The 17,037-nt window shown below is 49.3% G+C and overlaps 1 protein-coding gene across 1 annotated transcript in view; it reads left to right on the forward strand.

The window, feature by feature from the left end:
• Nucleotides 1-17,037, forward strand: part of LOC116835220 (uncharacterized) — a 249,478-nt gene that overhangs the window by 195,641 nt on the left and 36,800 nt on the right. Inside the window, exons 26-36 of the mRNA XM_075060693.1 lie at nucleotides 1,018-1,071; nucleotides 3,813-3,866; nucleotides 4,790-4,834; nucleotides 6,467-6,520; nucleotides 8,127-8,171; nucleotides 10,503-10,556; nucleotides 12,221-12,274; nucleotides 13,875-13,928; nucleotides 15,022-15,075; nucleotides 15,888-15,941; nucleotides 16,225-16,269. Of these exons, the coding sequence (XP_074916794.1) occupies nucleotides 1,018-1,071; nucleotides 3,813-3,866; nucleotides 4,790-4,834; nucleotides 6,467-6,520; nucleotides 8,127-8,171; nucleotides 10,503-10,556; nucleotides 12,221-12,274; nucleotides 13,875-13,928; nucleotides 15,022-15,075; nucleotides 15,888-15,941; nucleotides 16,225-16,269 (567 nt within the window). The remainder of the gene's footprint in view (nucleotides 1-1,017; nucleotides 1,072-3,812; nucleotides 3,867-4,789; nucleotides 4,835-6,466; nucleotides 6,521-8,126; nucleotides 8,172-10,502; nucleotides 10,557-12,220; nucleotides 12,275-13,874; nucleotides 13,929-15,021; nucleotides 15,076-15,887; nucleotides 15,942-16,224; nucleotides 16,270-17,037) is intronic.

Raw genomic sequence — 17,037 nt, forward strand, 5'->3', positions numbered from 1 at the left:
GCTGCACAGTGCCCTTTCCAGCTTAGTATGCAGCAGGCCCCATCTCAAAAGAGAATCTGCTTGCAGATAGTAGCTTCATGCATTTTACTGTGACAAGCCCACAGCCATCCTGGCCTTCTGTGTCCCTTGAGGCAGGAGGGGGGCATTAAGAGATCTAGACCAGTGGTTCTCAAACTAGGGCCACCGCTTGTTCAGAGAGAGCCTCTGGCAGGCCAGGCCGGTTTGTTTACCTGCTCCGTCTGCAGGTTCGGCTGATCATGACTCCCACTGGCTGCAGTTCGCTACTCCAGCCCAATGGGGGCTGCAGAAAGGACGGTCAGCATGTCTCTTGGCCCACGCCACTTAATCATCTTAATTTAACTTCTTGGAAACAAACACAGTTTGATAATCCTGGTGACTTTTAGCCCTGCAGCAGTTCCTCCTTCGTTTTTGGCCCCGGTCTGTTTTCTTTTCCCACCAAATAAAACACTGAAGTATTTGTTCTCCATGCCATGCTTGGGAGGGGACAGTGCTGGACTGCTCGGCAGTGGGCTGCTTCTCTCTTTGATGCATGGAGGACATGGCGACTGTCTCTTTTTACAGCATGTCTGTACGGCATCCAGCACCACGATCCTTGATTGATGTCCTGGGCGTTACTGCAACACCAGTAATTAATAACCCCATGCCCACTCAAGGGATCTCTTCCGTGCTGGATGGCCAGGGATATTTATGGTGAGACATCTGTTCTCTTGCTGAAGAGCAGGGGACCTGCGACTGTGGGTAACACCCTTGTAAAGGTGCTTGTGCATACAGCTTCTCTCTCTTTGTACATTATGTAGGTAAATCCCCCTTGAAAGCAGTGTCCGGGGCATTGGCGTGTATTTAGATCGGCACATTTCCAAAGATCAGCTGGAGCCTGATCCAATAATGAATTCAAATATTGCCTTGCACACAGCAGACTGTCCCTGACTCGTTATAGAAATGATTTGCCAAAGATTGTCTTGACTGTCCTTTAATTCTGCTTCTTTACCCTTTTAGGGGGAGGAAGGACAAATAGGCCCACCTGGCCAGGACAACAGTGAAGGGCCGAAGGTCAGTGTCACCATTATTTCTTCCCTCTCCATTTTATTGTGATAAATCCTTTATGTAATGCTCTTCATCCATGGATCTCAGAGTGCTTTAGGGTTCGTCTACACAGCAAAACACCAGCCCCACGGCAGCGACTCTCAGATCCCGGCTCAGCTGGCTTGCGCTGCAGGACTAAAAATAACATGCAGACGTTTGGGCTCGAAGACCCTGCCCCCTCGCTGGGTTTCAGAACCTAGGCTCCACCCCGAGCCCCAATATCTACCCTGCTATTGTTAGCCTCTCAGCGTGAGCACCAGGAACTCGAGTCAATTGACCTGGACTCTGACTCAGTGCTGCTAGGTTTTTTTGCTGTGTAGATGTAGGCTCCTTGGCAAATCCAAGCCACTGAATTTAAACAGGGTTTGGGTGCCTAACACCAACAGGCTCCTTTCAAGATCCCAGCCTCTACAAAGACAAAGTGCCATCCCTGTTTTGCAGCTAGGGAAACTGAGACACGGAGAAATGAACTCTCAACAGAGCCATACCACCTATTCGTGTGCATGACTGTGGAAGTTGGGGGGCATGATAAACTCTCTTTGGAGCAAGGCTGAATGTTGTCAATGCTATAGCGTTTTAGTACATAGCTCCATATTGAGGTGTCTTACGCTTAAATGGATGCTGCCAGCTTCAAACTCATGTAAAAACCAAATGTCCCATGTTACAAATAACATCATAAATTGTGGAACTGTGGTTGTGGAGAGGGAAAATAAAACCTCTGCTACTCTTCCCTGGTTGCTATACTATAAACACTTGTATCAGAGGGGTAGCCGTGTTAGTCTGGATCTGTAAAAGCAGCAGAGAATCCTGTGGCACCTTATAGACTAACAGACGTTTTGGAGCGTGAGCTTTCGTGGGTGAATACCCACTTCGTCAGACGCAGGACGCTCCAAAACGTCAGACGCTCACGCTCCAAAACGTCTGTTAGTCTATAAGGTGCCACAGGATTCTCTGCTGCTTTTATAAACACTTGGCTACTTTTACTTTTTCTGTATTTGCTTTTCACTGTTTGCAATTCACCGAACTGACCATCACTGTCCAAGCTGAGAGATTTCATTTGTTTCTTGTCATTTTCCACTTTCCATCCTCCTGCACTGTCATAATGCTGCAATATTTCGGTTTGCCAGCACTGAAAGCAAATTAATGTTGACTTGTTAAAATAAAGGTGTTTTTATTGGGTTGGGGGGTGGAGGTTGTGGTTTGTTTTTTTGTTTTGTTTTTTTTCATTCAAGGAAACATTTGTCTTTAGTCTTAGATTTCGTAAGAGCATTTGTGTAACCTAAACCTCATAATTGATCTGATGGAGTCCTTTTATAAAAGATGTTGTTCCGTTTGTAATGTAGCTGGCAGTGGGTCCTTCACTGTTTCCCACCGTATAGAGGGTGTCCTCTTTTGCAGGAGTGGAAGGCCCAAAAATGCATCTCAGTTGCTCTCCACAGTGGCAACGTTCATTTTCTTAAAAGGGATCAGGCGGGATTGTACTGGGGGCGGCAAGCCAAAGCAGCCACCCGTGCTGCCGAGCAGCGCTAGCACGTCTGTCTACTGGGCTGGGAAGCGCGCTCGTAGCTACAGAGCAGACCTAGCCAAGGGCATGAGGCCAGCTTTAAGGTGGATTTGTTTACGCTGGCTTTTTCCTGATAGGTCCCTATTTAGGAAAGGTTTGTGTAGTGAACACAAAGGAGTTGATCATATTTTATTCTGCTGAATAAGAGTTTCCCTGTTTTCAATATTCTCTTTGTCCTGTTCAAAGAGAGTTTGAGATGGTATTTTGGTTGCTATTTCTTTTTTTAAGTCTATGCTGATTCCAAGATGAAATGATAGCGACTGTATCCTGCAACCCCATCTGTGAATCTGCTTGACAGGTTTCAGGCTGTGAGACTGTGTGACCTCCACTTGGTGCATTGCCTAAAAAGGGGAAAACCTTCCTTTCTCAGTGGAGGCAGAGCTGACGGAGTAATAGGCTACAGAATAAATCTGATCGGTAGAGGAGGGGGAAAATACTGGCAACCACCTTTCACCTCTGTACACCCATTCACCCCTTGCACACACAGCCTCTCTTTACTGATATGTGGGTGTTGGCATAACAGGAAGCCCTGTGATCCATAGACATCCAGCTGACAGTACCCCAGCAGAGCTGTTGCCTAGCCTGGCACCCCAACTGAATCTTTAGGCAGGGTTTCAGAATATGAAGGGTGTGGGAACTACGCCTTTCTCAGAGTGAGGTTTTGGCACGTGTTGAGGGTCTTGCTCCAGCTTGCGTCTGCTACTCTCATAAGATTTCTGGGTTCAACTGTGGCCCTGAGCAGACAGCACTTTTGGAGACTTCCAGTGACCTGGTAGTTCTCACATTCCCAACCCAGACTATCTAGGACTCTGCATCCTGGCACCTTGGGGGTTTCAATAAGTGACAGGCACATACAAAAAGTCATATCTGTCCCTACCCCTCCGCATAACAGTGCTTGCTGGGCCCACCATCTCTGCTTGTCCAGCTTGGGACTCATGTGGCTTGTAATGTAAGCTCTAGCCGGACCCTGAGGTGTAACACGCATTACACCCATTACAGCAGGAAAATCCACATCAAAACTGACACCCCCAGCCTGACCCCAAGCTGTTAGATCCATTAAATCCAATATATCTCTAAGATAGACAGAGATGGTGGGGGAATCAAACAGTGGTGCCTGAAATGATTTTTCCCTGTGAATTTTTAGGGCAGTCGAGGACCAGATGGCTCAAAGGGAACGCCCGGGCCAAGAGGACACAGGGTAACTAACAGAGCCTTTTGTTACTTGGAGGTGAACGTTGGGGTCATTATAGGGCTTGAAACCAGCACCTTAAATATCTCCAAAAAATTGCTCTGTGAGCAGCACAGATCATGTAGCGTGGGCATAAAGTGTACTCTGCATGAGAAACTGCACTGAAGAGTGGCTGCCTTGTTCCTCACGAGCATTCCAGGGCTGACAGCACTTAAGCACGTTCTCATCTTTCAGCATAAATTGAAGTCCTGTGGACGTCAATGAGACTCAAGTAAGTTGCTTTGCCGAATCAGGATGCTGCAGCTTCTGAATGACTTGAAGGCACAGAGCCACTATGCAGAGATCTACTTTGAACTGCGGCAGCTCCAGGCACCAGCGCTCCAGCAAGCTGCGGGGGGCGTCCTGCCAGTTCCTGCAAGGGTGGCAGTCAGGCAGCCTTCAGCAGCTTGCCTGCGGGAGGTCCGCCGGTCCCATGGATTCAGCGGCAATTTGGCAGCAGGTACACCAAAGCTGCGAGACTGGGGGACCTCCCGCAGGCACGCTGCCGAATCCGCTGGACCCAAACGGGGACCTCCCGCAGGCAAGCCATCGAAGGCTGCCTGCCTGCCGGGCTTGGGGCAGGAAAACTAGAGCCGCTCCTGACTCTGGAGATGGCTAAGAGGTGGCTAGCAGTGGCAGATAACCATGGCAAGCTCCCTGCACTTGAAAGGACTGCATAAATGACTCCTTGCTAGAGTAGTGGAAATACCGTACGAGAGAGGAGCTTAGATAAAATTGAGCCATAATAAACACAGCGATATGTTTAAAAGCCCTGTAACTTTTACTGCTGGCAAAGATCATTCCTGTTGCCAAACTTGCGTATTGAGTACTCTGAATTTGCATCTTGTTTGCTGATGGCATAGTCCTTTTTTGTAATATTTGTTTTTTTTCAGGGCCGTACGGGCCAGCGTGGGTTGGTTGGGATCCCAGGACCCCCAGTAAGTAGCAGTGCACCAATGCTCAGGCTCAAACTCGTGCAAAGTGTGCTCTAGAGAAGGGATCGGCACTGGCTGCCCCAGTTGCATGGTTCAGGTTTGAAGGCGGAAGGCCTAGATGGGATTCAGAGTTGGCAGATACAAGTGTACCGGTCTCAAAACAGAGGGTGTTAGTCTGATCTGCTGTTAGTGGGCCACTGCTGATTTGCAGTGCAGATCCTCCCGACTGACGCCAGCATTCAGACCTTGTGTGTTTAACTAGGTGTGCGCTTAAAAGCGTTATTGCTCGCCTGTGTGAGAGCAGGAAAACAAACAGGCAACGTGCATGGGAGTATGGCTTCTCATCAAGGGCACGATGGCGTATTTCTCAACCTAATTAGGCGTCTTAATTGTGCCCTTCACTGTTGGTGCTGTAGTTGCACTTGTGCCTAATTAGCATTTATTGAAAATGTAACACTTTTGTCTTCTGTAGCTCACAAATTAAGGTGGAAAAGAGTCGAATTAACAGTGCTTGCTATCTTCTACAGCACACTTAGGAGTGGGCTGTTTGCAGTCAGCGGTCTTCGTAGTATAGCTCCGGCATGAGACTGTTCTTGTGCGCGCGCCATGCTTGGGTTTTGACAGCAATTTGAAAATGTGTTTGGGTTCAAATGGTCTGTGGGTCATATTCTGCCTTTGGGTAAGGCTGTAGGAAGGTCAGGGGTAGGAGATTCAGGGTGAGTGTTAGTCTGTAAAAGTTTTACATTGTTGTAAGAATAATAATTAATAAAAACCTCACCAGAAACACAACTGGCTTTATACCTACTAGCAAGAATGTAGGAAACAAGACTCTCTTTTAAGTAGCTTTCAGGGGACCTGTTATTACACAAGTTTACATTTGACAACCAAGCTACAATTAATAGTTGTGAGGGGGGCAAAAGAGGATAGGGAGGAAAAAATATGTTTAAGGCCCTTGACGTTTTTCTCTCTGCGGCAGTAAAAATAGGCTTTTACCTGCTGCTCGGTTTCTTTTTTGGTTAGAACGTTTGCCGGCGGAGGCGGGAAAGGGCTGTTGGAAGCTGTTTGCACGGGGTGCTGAGGGGCGACACAGACAGGAGACATGATGCATGTTAATGAGCACGGTGCAATTACGAGCACAAACTTTTCTTGGGAAGGTTTCCAAACCTACCAGTCTGCATGTGCAGTTTATTTCTCTTGCACTGGCATCCAGGGAGTTCCAACCGGAATGAAGCCAATGTTGTACTAAGCACTGTGCAAACAAATCGCAGACAACACTGCCTGCCCCAGAGGGGTCCCAATCTACGGGTTAGATGACACAAAGCAGGTGACTAAACAGACAGACAGCAAAAGGGGGGCGGAGGACACGATAACAGTAGAGACAGATGTGTTTGCATTTATCACGGTTGTCCCGGTAGGCAGAGCTGAGTGTTCGTATAGCAAATGAATGTACATATGCAAGAGCCTCCTATTCCCATTTGTTTAAATTGCTCTTATGAAAATATTTGTGTTTGCTTATATAGTCGCACATAACGGTGTCCTTTAAAAGCTGCTTTTGCCGTCTATATTTTCAGCATTTAAAATCTGAGCACCTATTTTCATTCATATGCTTATCCAGGGTAAAAATCTGCTTTACAGGGCTTACGAGGCGTTCCTGGAATAGCAGGCCCAGAAGGAAAGCCTGGTACACAGGTTCCCATTCTATACTATATACTTAAATATTCTTAGTTCTCTTGTAATTGCTGTGCTGGCTACAGGGGCCAGGGCTGCAGGTGAAAGCTGCTGTATTACTGTATGTTGCACTAACTCCGACATTCGCTGGTTCCTGTGTTGGTTTGTCTCATATAACCGTACCCCTAAAAGCAGGGAGATGAATCCGAATCGAACGACAGAACTGAACTCCCTCAGGCTTGGGGACTTTCGGAGCTGGATCCAAACATTGTGGTCTAGGCCCATCTTTGCATGGCAGTGAGGGTTTGACAGCACAGGCTTGGGGCTGGCATGGTTCTTGCACCTCATTCCCTGCTTGCACCAACCTCCACCTCCCCTCCAGTGTTCCAGTTCTGTCCCTAGCACAGCTCTGCCCATTGATTTTTCCTGCCACCTGCAGCTCACTCCACCCTCTGTGCTTTCGTAGACATGCTAGTCCTGTGCCCAGAAACAGCTCTGCCAACGAGCCTCAACCCTCGCTCCTCGCACACTGGGCCCTGTTGTTCCAGTCCTGAGCCCTTCATGCAGAGACGCTGCATAGAATCAAACTGCATAGTGATGTGCTGGGAACAGACATTTATTGAGAGTTAGGATGAGATCCAGAAACTCCTTGCTTCTGATTTAGGTTGCCAACTTTCTAATGGCACAAAACCGAACACCCTTGCCCTGCCCCCTGCCCTGAGGCCCCACCCCTTCTCCGACACCTTGCCCCCCACTCACTCCAGCCCCCTCCCTCTGTCACTCGCTCGCCCCAACCTGACTCACTTTCACTGGGCTGGGTCAGAGGGTTGGGGTTTGGGCGGGGGGTGAGGGCTCCAGCTGGGGGTGCAGAAATGAGGGGTTCAGGGTGTGGGAGGGGGCTCCAGGCTGGGGCAGGGGGTTGGAGTGCGGGAGGGGTTGAGGGATCCAGCTGGGGGTGAGGGCTCTGGAGTGGGGCTGGGAATGAGGGGTTTGGGGTGCAGGAGGGGGCTCTGGGTTGGGGCAGAGGGTTGAAGTTCAGAAGGGGGTGCAGGGTCTGGGAGGGGGTTAAGGTATGGGAGGAGAGTCAGGGCTGGGTAGGAGGTTCATGGTGTGGGCTCCAGGTGAGTGGTGCTTACCTCAGGCAGCGCGTGGTGGGGCTAAGGCAGGCTCCCTGCTTGCCCTGGCTCTGCATCACTCCCGGAAGCGGCTAGATGGAGACATGGCCAAGCGGCTCCTTGCCCGTAGGCACCTCCTGCAGGTGGTGCAGAGCTTCCCTGATTGCCCCTGCGCCTAGGGAGTGGACATGCTGTCTGCTTTTGGAGAGCCTGCCTTAGCTCCACTGAGCTGCCAACTGGACTTTTAGCGGCCCTGTCATTGGTGCTGACCAGAGACACCAGGGTCCCTTTTCAAAAACCGGACTCCTGGCAACCCTATTCTGATCCAACCTTTAAGGAATGAGCCCTCAGGTTTACACGTGATTCCGGCTTGCATCACTAGAGCACTTCCCTTACAGGGAAAGCTGAGCTCCCGCGCAAATCCATGTTCATAGAATACAGTGCTGGGCGGGAGCTGGGGGAAGGTTTGTGCTCTCTCTTAGCCCTTATCATCTGTCTGACTTATCTTGCAGGGTGTATCAGGTGCCATGGGGAGCCCTGGCAGAAAGGGACCAGCTGTGAGTAGAATTCTTTGTGTGTTTGTTTTAAATTCTTCCAGTCCTTTGAGCCACATCAGCATGACAATAATACTTGTACGCAGCTGCTCATCCGTAGATCTCAAAGCGCTTCACAATCTTTAATGTATTTATCCTCACACTCTCCTGTGAGGCAGGGCAGGGCTATTATCTCCAGTGCACAGATAGGAAACTCAGGCACCGAGAGACTAAGTGACTTGCCCAAGATCACGCTCGAAGTCTGTGGCAGAGCTGGAAATTGAACTTGAGTCTATCAAGTCCTAGGCTAGTTCCCTAATGATGGTGGCTTCTTGAGCAAAGATCAAGTCCAGCCTTAGTTCAACTAACCAGTCAGACTAGACTTCCTGGGTGTGACCTCTGAGTCTGAAGAGGGTCCTGCCCTGTATTCAGATCCAGGGTTTTGATCAGAGATAGGGGTTTGTCTCTTAATACCCTGCAACACTCTTGTTAATGGTGACAAAATCCTACTGCAAGCAAACCTGCTGTGGGGTCTTATTACCTTCCAACGCAAACTATCCATGTTCAATTGTCAGCTAATAGTGACCCAGTTCCGTGGTACAAGATTTAACCTAGAATGCTTGAGAGATGACGCATTACACGCCTCCCCTCTTAGGGCTGAGACACAACAGCGTCCTTCGCTCTCTTAATGCCTTCTCCCCATCTGACCCTGCCCAGCTCTCTGAAACGCAGGTGAACTGCTCCCAGTCCTCTCAAAACCACTTAGGCCATGGCTACACTTACATTTTTGCAGCGCTGGTAGTTACAGCTGTGGTCGTACAGCTGTGTAGGGCCAGCACTGCAGTGTGGCCACACTGACAGCGACCAGCGCTGCAGTGTGGCCACATTTGCAGCATTTGCAGCGCTGTTGGAGTGGTGCATTTGGGCAGCTATTCCCAGGTTCAAGTGGCTGCAACTGCTTTTCAAAAGAGGGGAGTGGGGTGGAGTGTGACAGTGAGTGTCGGGAGACAGAGAGAGTGGATTTTTGGAGCAGACACTGTGACAGCTCCCTGCCTTGCAAGTTCAAAAGAGGGGGTGGGGTGATTGACATGCGCGTCAGGGAGACAGAGGATGGATTTTAGTGGAGGCAGACACTGTGTGAAGCTCCCGGCCTTGCAATACTGGCCTTTTCCCCCCACCCCTCTTCTCATCACTCTTAATGTAAATAAGCTTCAGACACGATAAGCGTTCTCGCGGATCCCTTTCCCCTCCCCCCCCGCCGTGCTGTTTGTCTCCTCAAGCAAAACAGACTGTAACTTCCAAAAGCCTAGCCGCTCGGCTGGCTCGGGGCTGGTGGCTCGCTCGCTCGCTGCAGCAAAAAGCAGCTGTGTGTTTTATAAAGATTATATAGGCCGGGAGGGATTGTGGGATACTCTAATCCCTGGAGGCAATTACAGCGCTGGGTGAGTGTTCACACCTGATGACCAGCCGCCCGAATGCATCACCAGCGCTGGATTGCTACACCCGTAAGCAGACCAGGGTACAGCCAGCGCTGCAGACAGGGTTTATGCCAGCGCTGGCTGAGCTTTGTAAGTGTGGACCTGCTAAGTTTGCAGCCTGTAACCCCCCTCACCAGCGCTGCAACTTCTTGCAAGTGTAGCCAAGGGCCTTAGTTCGGACAACTGCCTGAGAAAGGGACTTTGGCAGTCCTGTCTCAAGTTTAGCATCTTCTCTTTCTTTGGGATGGGGAGGTAGGAGTGAGGATTCCTTTTCTAAGACTGTGCAGATCCCACCTGCTTATCTGTAGAGAGATACCAAGGAGGATGGGCTGGAAAAGTGCTTCCTTCAGGAAAAAAAAAAGCATGGCTATTTCTAAGGCACGTTTGGTGCCATTGGGTTATCAGAAACAGACCTAAGATGGGACAAGTGGGAGCCAGCAGCCAGAGCTGGAAGGGAACCAGATTTTCCATATTGTGGGAAATACTGCAATTTGGATTTTTTTTTCCTGATCCAAAATGGAACAAAGACCCAAACCCCACACACACTCCCAAAAAATCAAAATTTCCCACAAAATGAAATTCCAAAAACCAGTTTGCTTCAGATTGATCACAACATTTTCATTTGGATAAAAATACAAAGTTTTTGTTCCAAATTTGACTTTTTGGTGCTGACATTATATAATACACAATTTTTTTTCCAAATGAAACTAAAGTCATTATGAAATGGAAACGTTCCATGCCGCGAAAGTGGACATGTTCTGTTTCAACCTTCCTGGAATGCTGTGTTCCGGGCTGTCCAGTACCGCTCTCTCCCTTACCAGTAGCAGTTTCCCTGAACTTTCAGTGTCTGTGTTTGATCTTTTGCTGTTCTCTCCAGGGTGCTGGTGGCTTACCAGGTGACAGAGGGCATGATGGACCTGCTGGACCAATAGTAAGGAGCATCTTCTTTCTATAGTAGTTTGTCTGTTGCGTTAGTCTGCACAGCACTAATGCAGAAAGTCAGCTGCTTTTCTGGGTGGGTGAATGGTAGATGGGGCGGAGACTGATACTGACTGGTAAGGGATATGCTGCTGTTTTCTCGCTAGGAAGCGATGGGAGGAACCAACCTCCTAGAGCAAAGGTTTCCACATTTTTCTTATTGTGTACCCCCTTCCAGATCTACCAGCTGCCTGTGTACCCCTACCCTTCTCATCACTGATACTTTGTGTGTTCCTCTTAACATTATCTATCTTTAGCCATCTGTCCATATTTCACTGTTGCATACAGATATAGTTATAGTGTGACATATACAACCAAAAAAAACCAAACAATCCCAAACTCTGGCTAAGTTCTGAGCTCAGTTAGCCTGGACAGTTGCTAGGCAACTGAACCCGCACTGTACAGTGATTGGAGGTGAGGGCTCTGTATCTCAGCATCTCTCTGTCTTCATTTCCATTGGTACATGTTGAAATAAATTAACTACCGTATTTTACATAAATTCCCACAGAGTTTTAAAGCTTAGTCTGAGTAGTCTATTATGAAAATGCAATAAATAAAATAATTAATAAATCCACCTTTACATAATTTCTCCTGCTTACCCGACAGAGGTGTCTCACGTACCCCCACCACCACCCCAGGGTATGTGCGCCTCATATTGGGAACCTCTCCCCCAGAGTCCTCTTAAAGGGCTTGACCCAACACCTGTTAAAATCCATGAAAAGCTCCAATTAGCAGAAGTGGGTGTTGGCTCATGCCTTAAATGGAGAGGAGAAGAATGATCTGTCTGAGAGACACTGCGGTGAGGATGGGCTTCTCTTTCCTTAATGTTTTTTCATGGGTGATGTGCAAGGGTAACGTTACTCCCTGGGATTATATACAGGAAATAAGGCTGCTTTGGGGATTCTGATCACTGAACTTCTACGACGAAAACTCATCTACAGTGAGTCTGTACAAACCTCTCCCAGGTGCCCTCAGACAGAAAAGTCTAATGCAAAACCAGAGACTATGCCATTTAGCAGTGGTATGCCAGCAGCTTGATAGTAAATAGCAAGGGACCTGCTGCTGGACCAGCCAGTAACAAAGAGCTGGTAGTAAGCTATAGAGCAGTCACATTGTGTAGTAGCATTTGGTCTTGTGGCCCCCAGATGATGCAACCACTCGGGGTGGCATTGTCATGTGCGCTGGAGCAGGTTTCAGAGTCCATCCAGGACAGTGCACACACGTTGTGGGAGAATGAATGAGTGCACAGAATATTCATGTACAGCTGCCAGGGCCCAAAAGCACCCAGATCTATTTACTTTCTCAATCAGTAAGGTGACTATTTTGCGCCATCCCTGGAAAGAATGTCTGAGACGCCATTAACTGCTTGACTACTACGCAGGGCACCAGGTATATTGAACACAGTGCCCTGTGAGTACCACCCAGCGTGCCAGGTTAAGTCTCTCTGCAGTGCCAGCTTTGGGCTAGCAGCAGCGGCTGTCCATGGAGGCAGAGTTAATTCATCACAATCAAATATTAACTTAGATTGCTCAGCTAAGTGAGCAATGAGCGCCAGGACCTGAAACAGCCTTAGAAGGTGACTCGGTTAATGACACATTTCCCCCAATGTTTTTTAAGGGCCCTCCAGGAAAACCAGGATCAGACGGAGACCCAGCTTCGCCAGGGCCAAGGGTAAGAGCCACAAACGAGATGGTATATGTGTGTGAGGTGACGGAGCTCCATGGCGCCATTTCATCTTGTGACGCAATAGGGAGCAGGGTGGATTGACCTGGGAAAGTTGTTCAGTTTTACTGGGACTGTCTGCATGGGGGATGGGAGAGCAGGGGATAGCTTTAGGTGAGGGACGGTACCTGAGCCCGGAAGAGGGGTGGGGCGAGTCAACCTCTTTGCCCAGAAAACTGGACAAAGAGAGAGGGGGAGAGAAGGAGGGGAAGAGCCTTCTGGAGTGGTTTTTGGTTTCAGTCTGGGGATAGCTGGGAAGAGGCAGGGAACCCCAAGTCTGGGGTCTAAGCTCCTTGCCCGTCAGAGAGACCTGGCTAAGGGGTCCTGGTTGTACCTACAAGCCCTGCTTGGAACTGTGTTCCTGTTGTCTAATAAACCTTCTGTGTTACTGGCTGGCTGAGAGTCACTGTGAATCGCAGGAAGTCGGGGTGCAGGGCCCTGACTCCCATGTGTAGCCTGGTCTCAATGACAGAAGCCCCCTGGCTTCGCTCAGTTGGTATTTTGGAATGTTCATCTGGGATCAGCTCTGTGGTAGCATCTCTTCCAAGGCATTTTGGTACCACAGAGAGATCAGTGTGAGGCTGGGTGGGTCCCTTACTTTGAAGCGCTTCACAAAGTGGATGGTTACAGAAGGGTGCTTTTCAATGACACTCTGAAACATCAGCCATGTTGTCCGCACTCCAGGGGAAAAGGGCTCATTACATATTAGCTGGATATCTCCATGTTCCAGCTCAGTGCATGCTCAGGCTCTTGCTGGCCCTGAGACAAAGGATCCTTTATGTATTTTCTTTTATCTCCCAATCCGAACAGGCACAGTGCCCCGTGTCCCAGCTGCCTCAGGCCATGTGACCCCTTGAATTGCCTGTCATGGCTCTCTGCAGAGAGAAGCAGCAGTTCTGCCTCTTTCCCCCTCCCCATCTGCAGCACTCACCCTTTGCCACCACACGCAGCAAGTGATGCAGTCTGTGTTACTAGCTTTGGTTCCCCAGGTGGGCCAGCATTGCAGCTGGCTGAACACTGGAGCTGGGTGGCAGGTTTTGAACATCATCTTTTTTTTTTGGAAAGATGCAGATTTGGGTCCACCAAAACACTGTGCGAATCCATGTCGAATTTGCCAAATTGTTTCAGTCAGAAAAAAAAATCAAAACTGGCTGTTTCGAGTTTAACAACAATGTTATTAAATTAAAGAAGAAAAGAAATGGTTAAAAACCCCTCACGTTAAATGAAACGCTTTGTTCGACCCAAAACAATTGTTGAGGGGTGGAGTGGAGTGGCCAAACCAAAGAATCGGTTATTGGCACAACTCTATACCTTGTCCTTTTGAAGCCTGACTCCAAACATCCTGAAGCCAACAGGAGTTGAAAGTGCCCCGGATTAGACCATAAAGGACAATGTCTGTTTGGATGAGCTTTTAGCTGGTGAAGTCTATCCATCCTAGTTCTTTGTCATCTATTTTACTGCTCCTTCCACAATACTGGCACCAGAACTGACCACCTGTATTCAAGCCAGTCTCGCTGCATTTGTTACATTTTCATTTCTTTCCTGGCAGGGGTTGCCTGGTAAGCTTGGCTTGGAAGGACTGCAGGGACCTGTTGGCATGTATGTAAGTGATACCCGTCTGTTCCCAGTGAAAAATGAGGCCTAGCAACAAGCAGGCAGCTGTAGGAGAACATATGGGGAAGAGGTGGGGAGAGGGTGAGCTTGGGAAAACAGCTGTCCAGAGGGGAGGCCCAGAAGCACCTGGCACCTCCAACATTCCATGTAAGGAGCTTTCACAGAATTACAGGCCCGGCCCAGCTGTGCACCGTTGGCTGCACTGGGAGTATCCCTGGAATTTCTCTGTGCAAGGAACAGGCTGCATGTCAGTGAGAGCAGCTGGCTTGGTTCAGGCAGTTTTCCAATACTGGCCTATTGCCCCCTGACTGGCGTGGCAGAACTTCTTCTCAGAGTCCCAGACCTGAATCATGGGTCAGACCAGAAGATGTTTGGTGACTTCTGCCTTGTTACTTTGAGGAAATAGGGCTCCTATTTCTATGAGGTTTGGAAACTCCCATGTTACATTGTGCAGCTCTCAGTCCTGATCTCTGGGTTAAAATGAGGCAAGTTGATGGTGGCTTTGCATACAGCCTCTTTCCCTGTTGAGTGGGCACAAGATCTCGCCTTCTTCTCTGGCTAAATAAATAAGCTAAATGGGCACCGTCTGTCCTGCTGAGCCCCTCTCCACCCCAACTGTGTGTTTTTTTAAATAAGCAGAATGATACTCAGGACTAGCACAGCCCACTCTGTTGCAGAGGGAGATTTCTAGTTTTTAAGTGACCGTTTTCAGTGCTTTCATGAGGTTCTCCTGACCCAGTGGGAAGGGAGAAGGGTTAAATGTGTGAGGGGTAGCCAGCTAGACATGCCACGGCTGGCCAAAGCAGCTGGAGGGCCACAAGACCCTCGTTTGTAAGAGATCATTATGATTGGTTTACGGTAAGGTGGTTAATTTAAGAAAGAGCCAAATAAACAGAGGAAGGTGTGTGAAACCTTAAACCATGTGATGACCACCACCTCTTCTAGACATCGTGGTGCCACATCTCGGACACGATCACCACTTTCCATAGGTTGCTAGCTTCCTCCACTTCCTCCCCCTCCCTGCGAGAGAATACAGTGTATCAGCCTTAGCTGACCAGTATCAATGGCTTTCTCTGTCCCAGGGCTACCCAGGACTTGTTGGTGACAGAGGAAAGGCAGGACCGAGGGGTGAAAAGGTAGGACCATGAAAGAGCTACTGAGATGAAGATAATTGGGAACTCTGGGGTGACCTGCAAAGATCTTTTTCTGTACCTTTTACTGGGGCGGTGACTGTGGAGAAAACAATCTACTTCCAGTGCTAGGAACAGGATGTAAGATTAGCCTCCTTAGGGTCCGACTGCACTGCTCTTCTGGTACCTCTTGTGCCATTTATGCTCATTCATTCATTTCATTATGGACCAATGTTGGATTTAAAAGAAAGTGGTGCTGGTTTGGAATTCAGAGGGGAAATGGCTGTATAACAGACCCTTAGGCTGAGAGCAATCTGAACACACTGAAATCCTGCTACATCTGTTCCTCAGTCCATGTTAGTAACAGAGATAGGCCTGAGTTGCTAAGTTCCAAACTAGATATGGACTTCCTTGAAATGTAGGAGTTTGCATTTCCAGTGTCTGGCTTCGGCTTATTATAAGGACCTGTTAAAAAGCCTGGACACCAGATCAAACATTGGGGGTGTTTGGGGTGTTGACTCAGGCCTATCTCAAATCCATTGGGCACACTTATTGTTATTGATGTCTGTGAAGTTACCCTACAATAGTTTCCCAAACTCCCAACTTTCTGTCTCCACCAATACACATCAGCAGCACTCGCCTCTAGAACTGGTCAAAACATTTGTGTAGGCTTCCCCCCCACCCCCATCTTCTTATCAGCTCTCCTTAACCTTCCCAACCCTAGTCACCATTCTTCACTGAGAGATGGCTGCTGCTGCTACCAAGAGGTTCTTCAGCAGGACAGACATGAACAAACTTCTTTCTGCTCCTTCTTGCAGGGAGAGCCCGGAGTCCGGGGCCCACCAGGATTTCCAGGAAAAGCCGGTCCCAAAGTGAGCATTGTTCCCTGCCTCTCAGTAGAACCGGCCTATAACGCACCCCAGAACTCCAGGGCTGATTTGTTTTCTATGGGCACAGATAGGTCTGATGTGACCTCTGCGCCCAGCGGTTAAATGAAGTCTGATGGGGGCGTTCTGGTTGTCGAAATGCTTAGCCTGAGCTGCTGTGATGAGAAGGTGAAAAGGCCTCTCAACAGGCCTATGTGCAATGAGTGCTCAGCAGATGGGAGGTGAAATATTCAGGCTCTGATCTCTGCCTCTCTCTCTCCTCACACAGGGTCCCTCTGGTCCACCTGGTGGGAAAGGTCCCCCTGGTCCACAGGTATGTCCTATCCTGTCTTTCCTCTCTCTTTATATGTGGTGAGAGGCCCCAGGCCCTGCAAGGATTAGGCCAGTTTTGCCAGCTTATTTAACACAGGTGTGAACGGACAGGCCCCTCAACAAGGCCAGGACTGTACTGTGCTTGCGCTGAGATCTTGCAGGACAGCTGGGAAGAAAGCATCTTCATGCCAGAGGCCAGAGCAGCCCGGCACACCCAGACCTGGCCTCCTATGTGCTCAGGCCAGTCAGGAGGAGGGTGGGAGCTGCGTGGTTTTCCAGGGTTACTGTGCCATTGCTAGGAGACCCCAGCAGTGGAAAGCAGCAAGGGGCGCCCTTATTGCAGCTGTCTCCATCTGTTCACGTGCGCATCCTGGGGCTGGATACCAGCTCAGCCAGGTGGAGCAAAGGAGCCCTATGGGGATGAGAGGCTATCAGTGTCGGGGACTTTGGTACAATAAAAGAGATAACGAGGGGCCTCCCAACTTGATTGCAGCATGAGTCCATGTCCCTCACGACAGGCCCAGTGTAATGACTTCTAGGGCACTCCCGGCATCTGGGGTGGAGCAGCTGCAAGCGGATGAGCAAATCTGCTTCAGTGAGAGGCTGCAGGCCCCAAATAGGAGCTGGCTCGCAGCTCCCTCACCAGGTAACAGCCGGTGCTCAAGAGCCCAGGGGCAGTAACAAAGAGAAGGCAATGCTTATAGAACTTCCTAAGCTGCCCTCCCCCTTCTCGGGTTTTCCTGCTCCATGCAGAGGCCATCGCTGTGAC

The sequence above is a fragment of the Chelonoidis abingdonii genome, chromosome 24 (assembly GCF_003597395.2).
Source record: "Chelonoidis abingdonii isolate Lonesome George chromosome 24, CheloAbing_2.0, whole genome shotgun sequence".
In the NCBI taxonomy this organism is placed as follows: domain Eukaryota; kingdom Metazoa; phylum Chordata; order Testudines; family Testudinidae; genus Chelonoidis; species Chelonoidis abingdonii.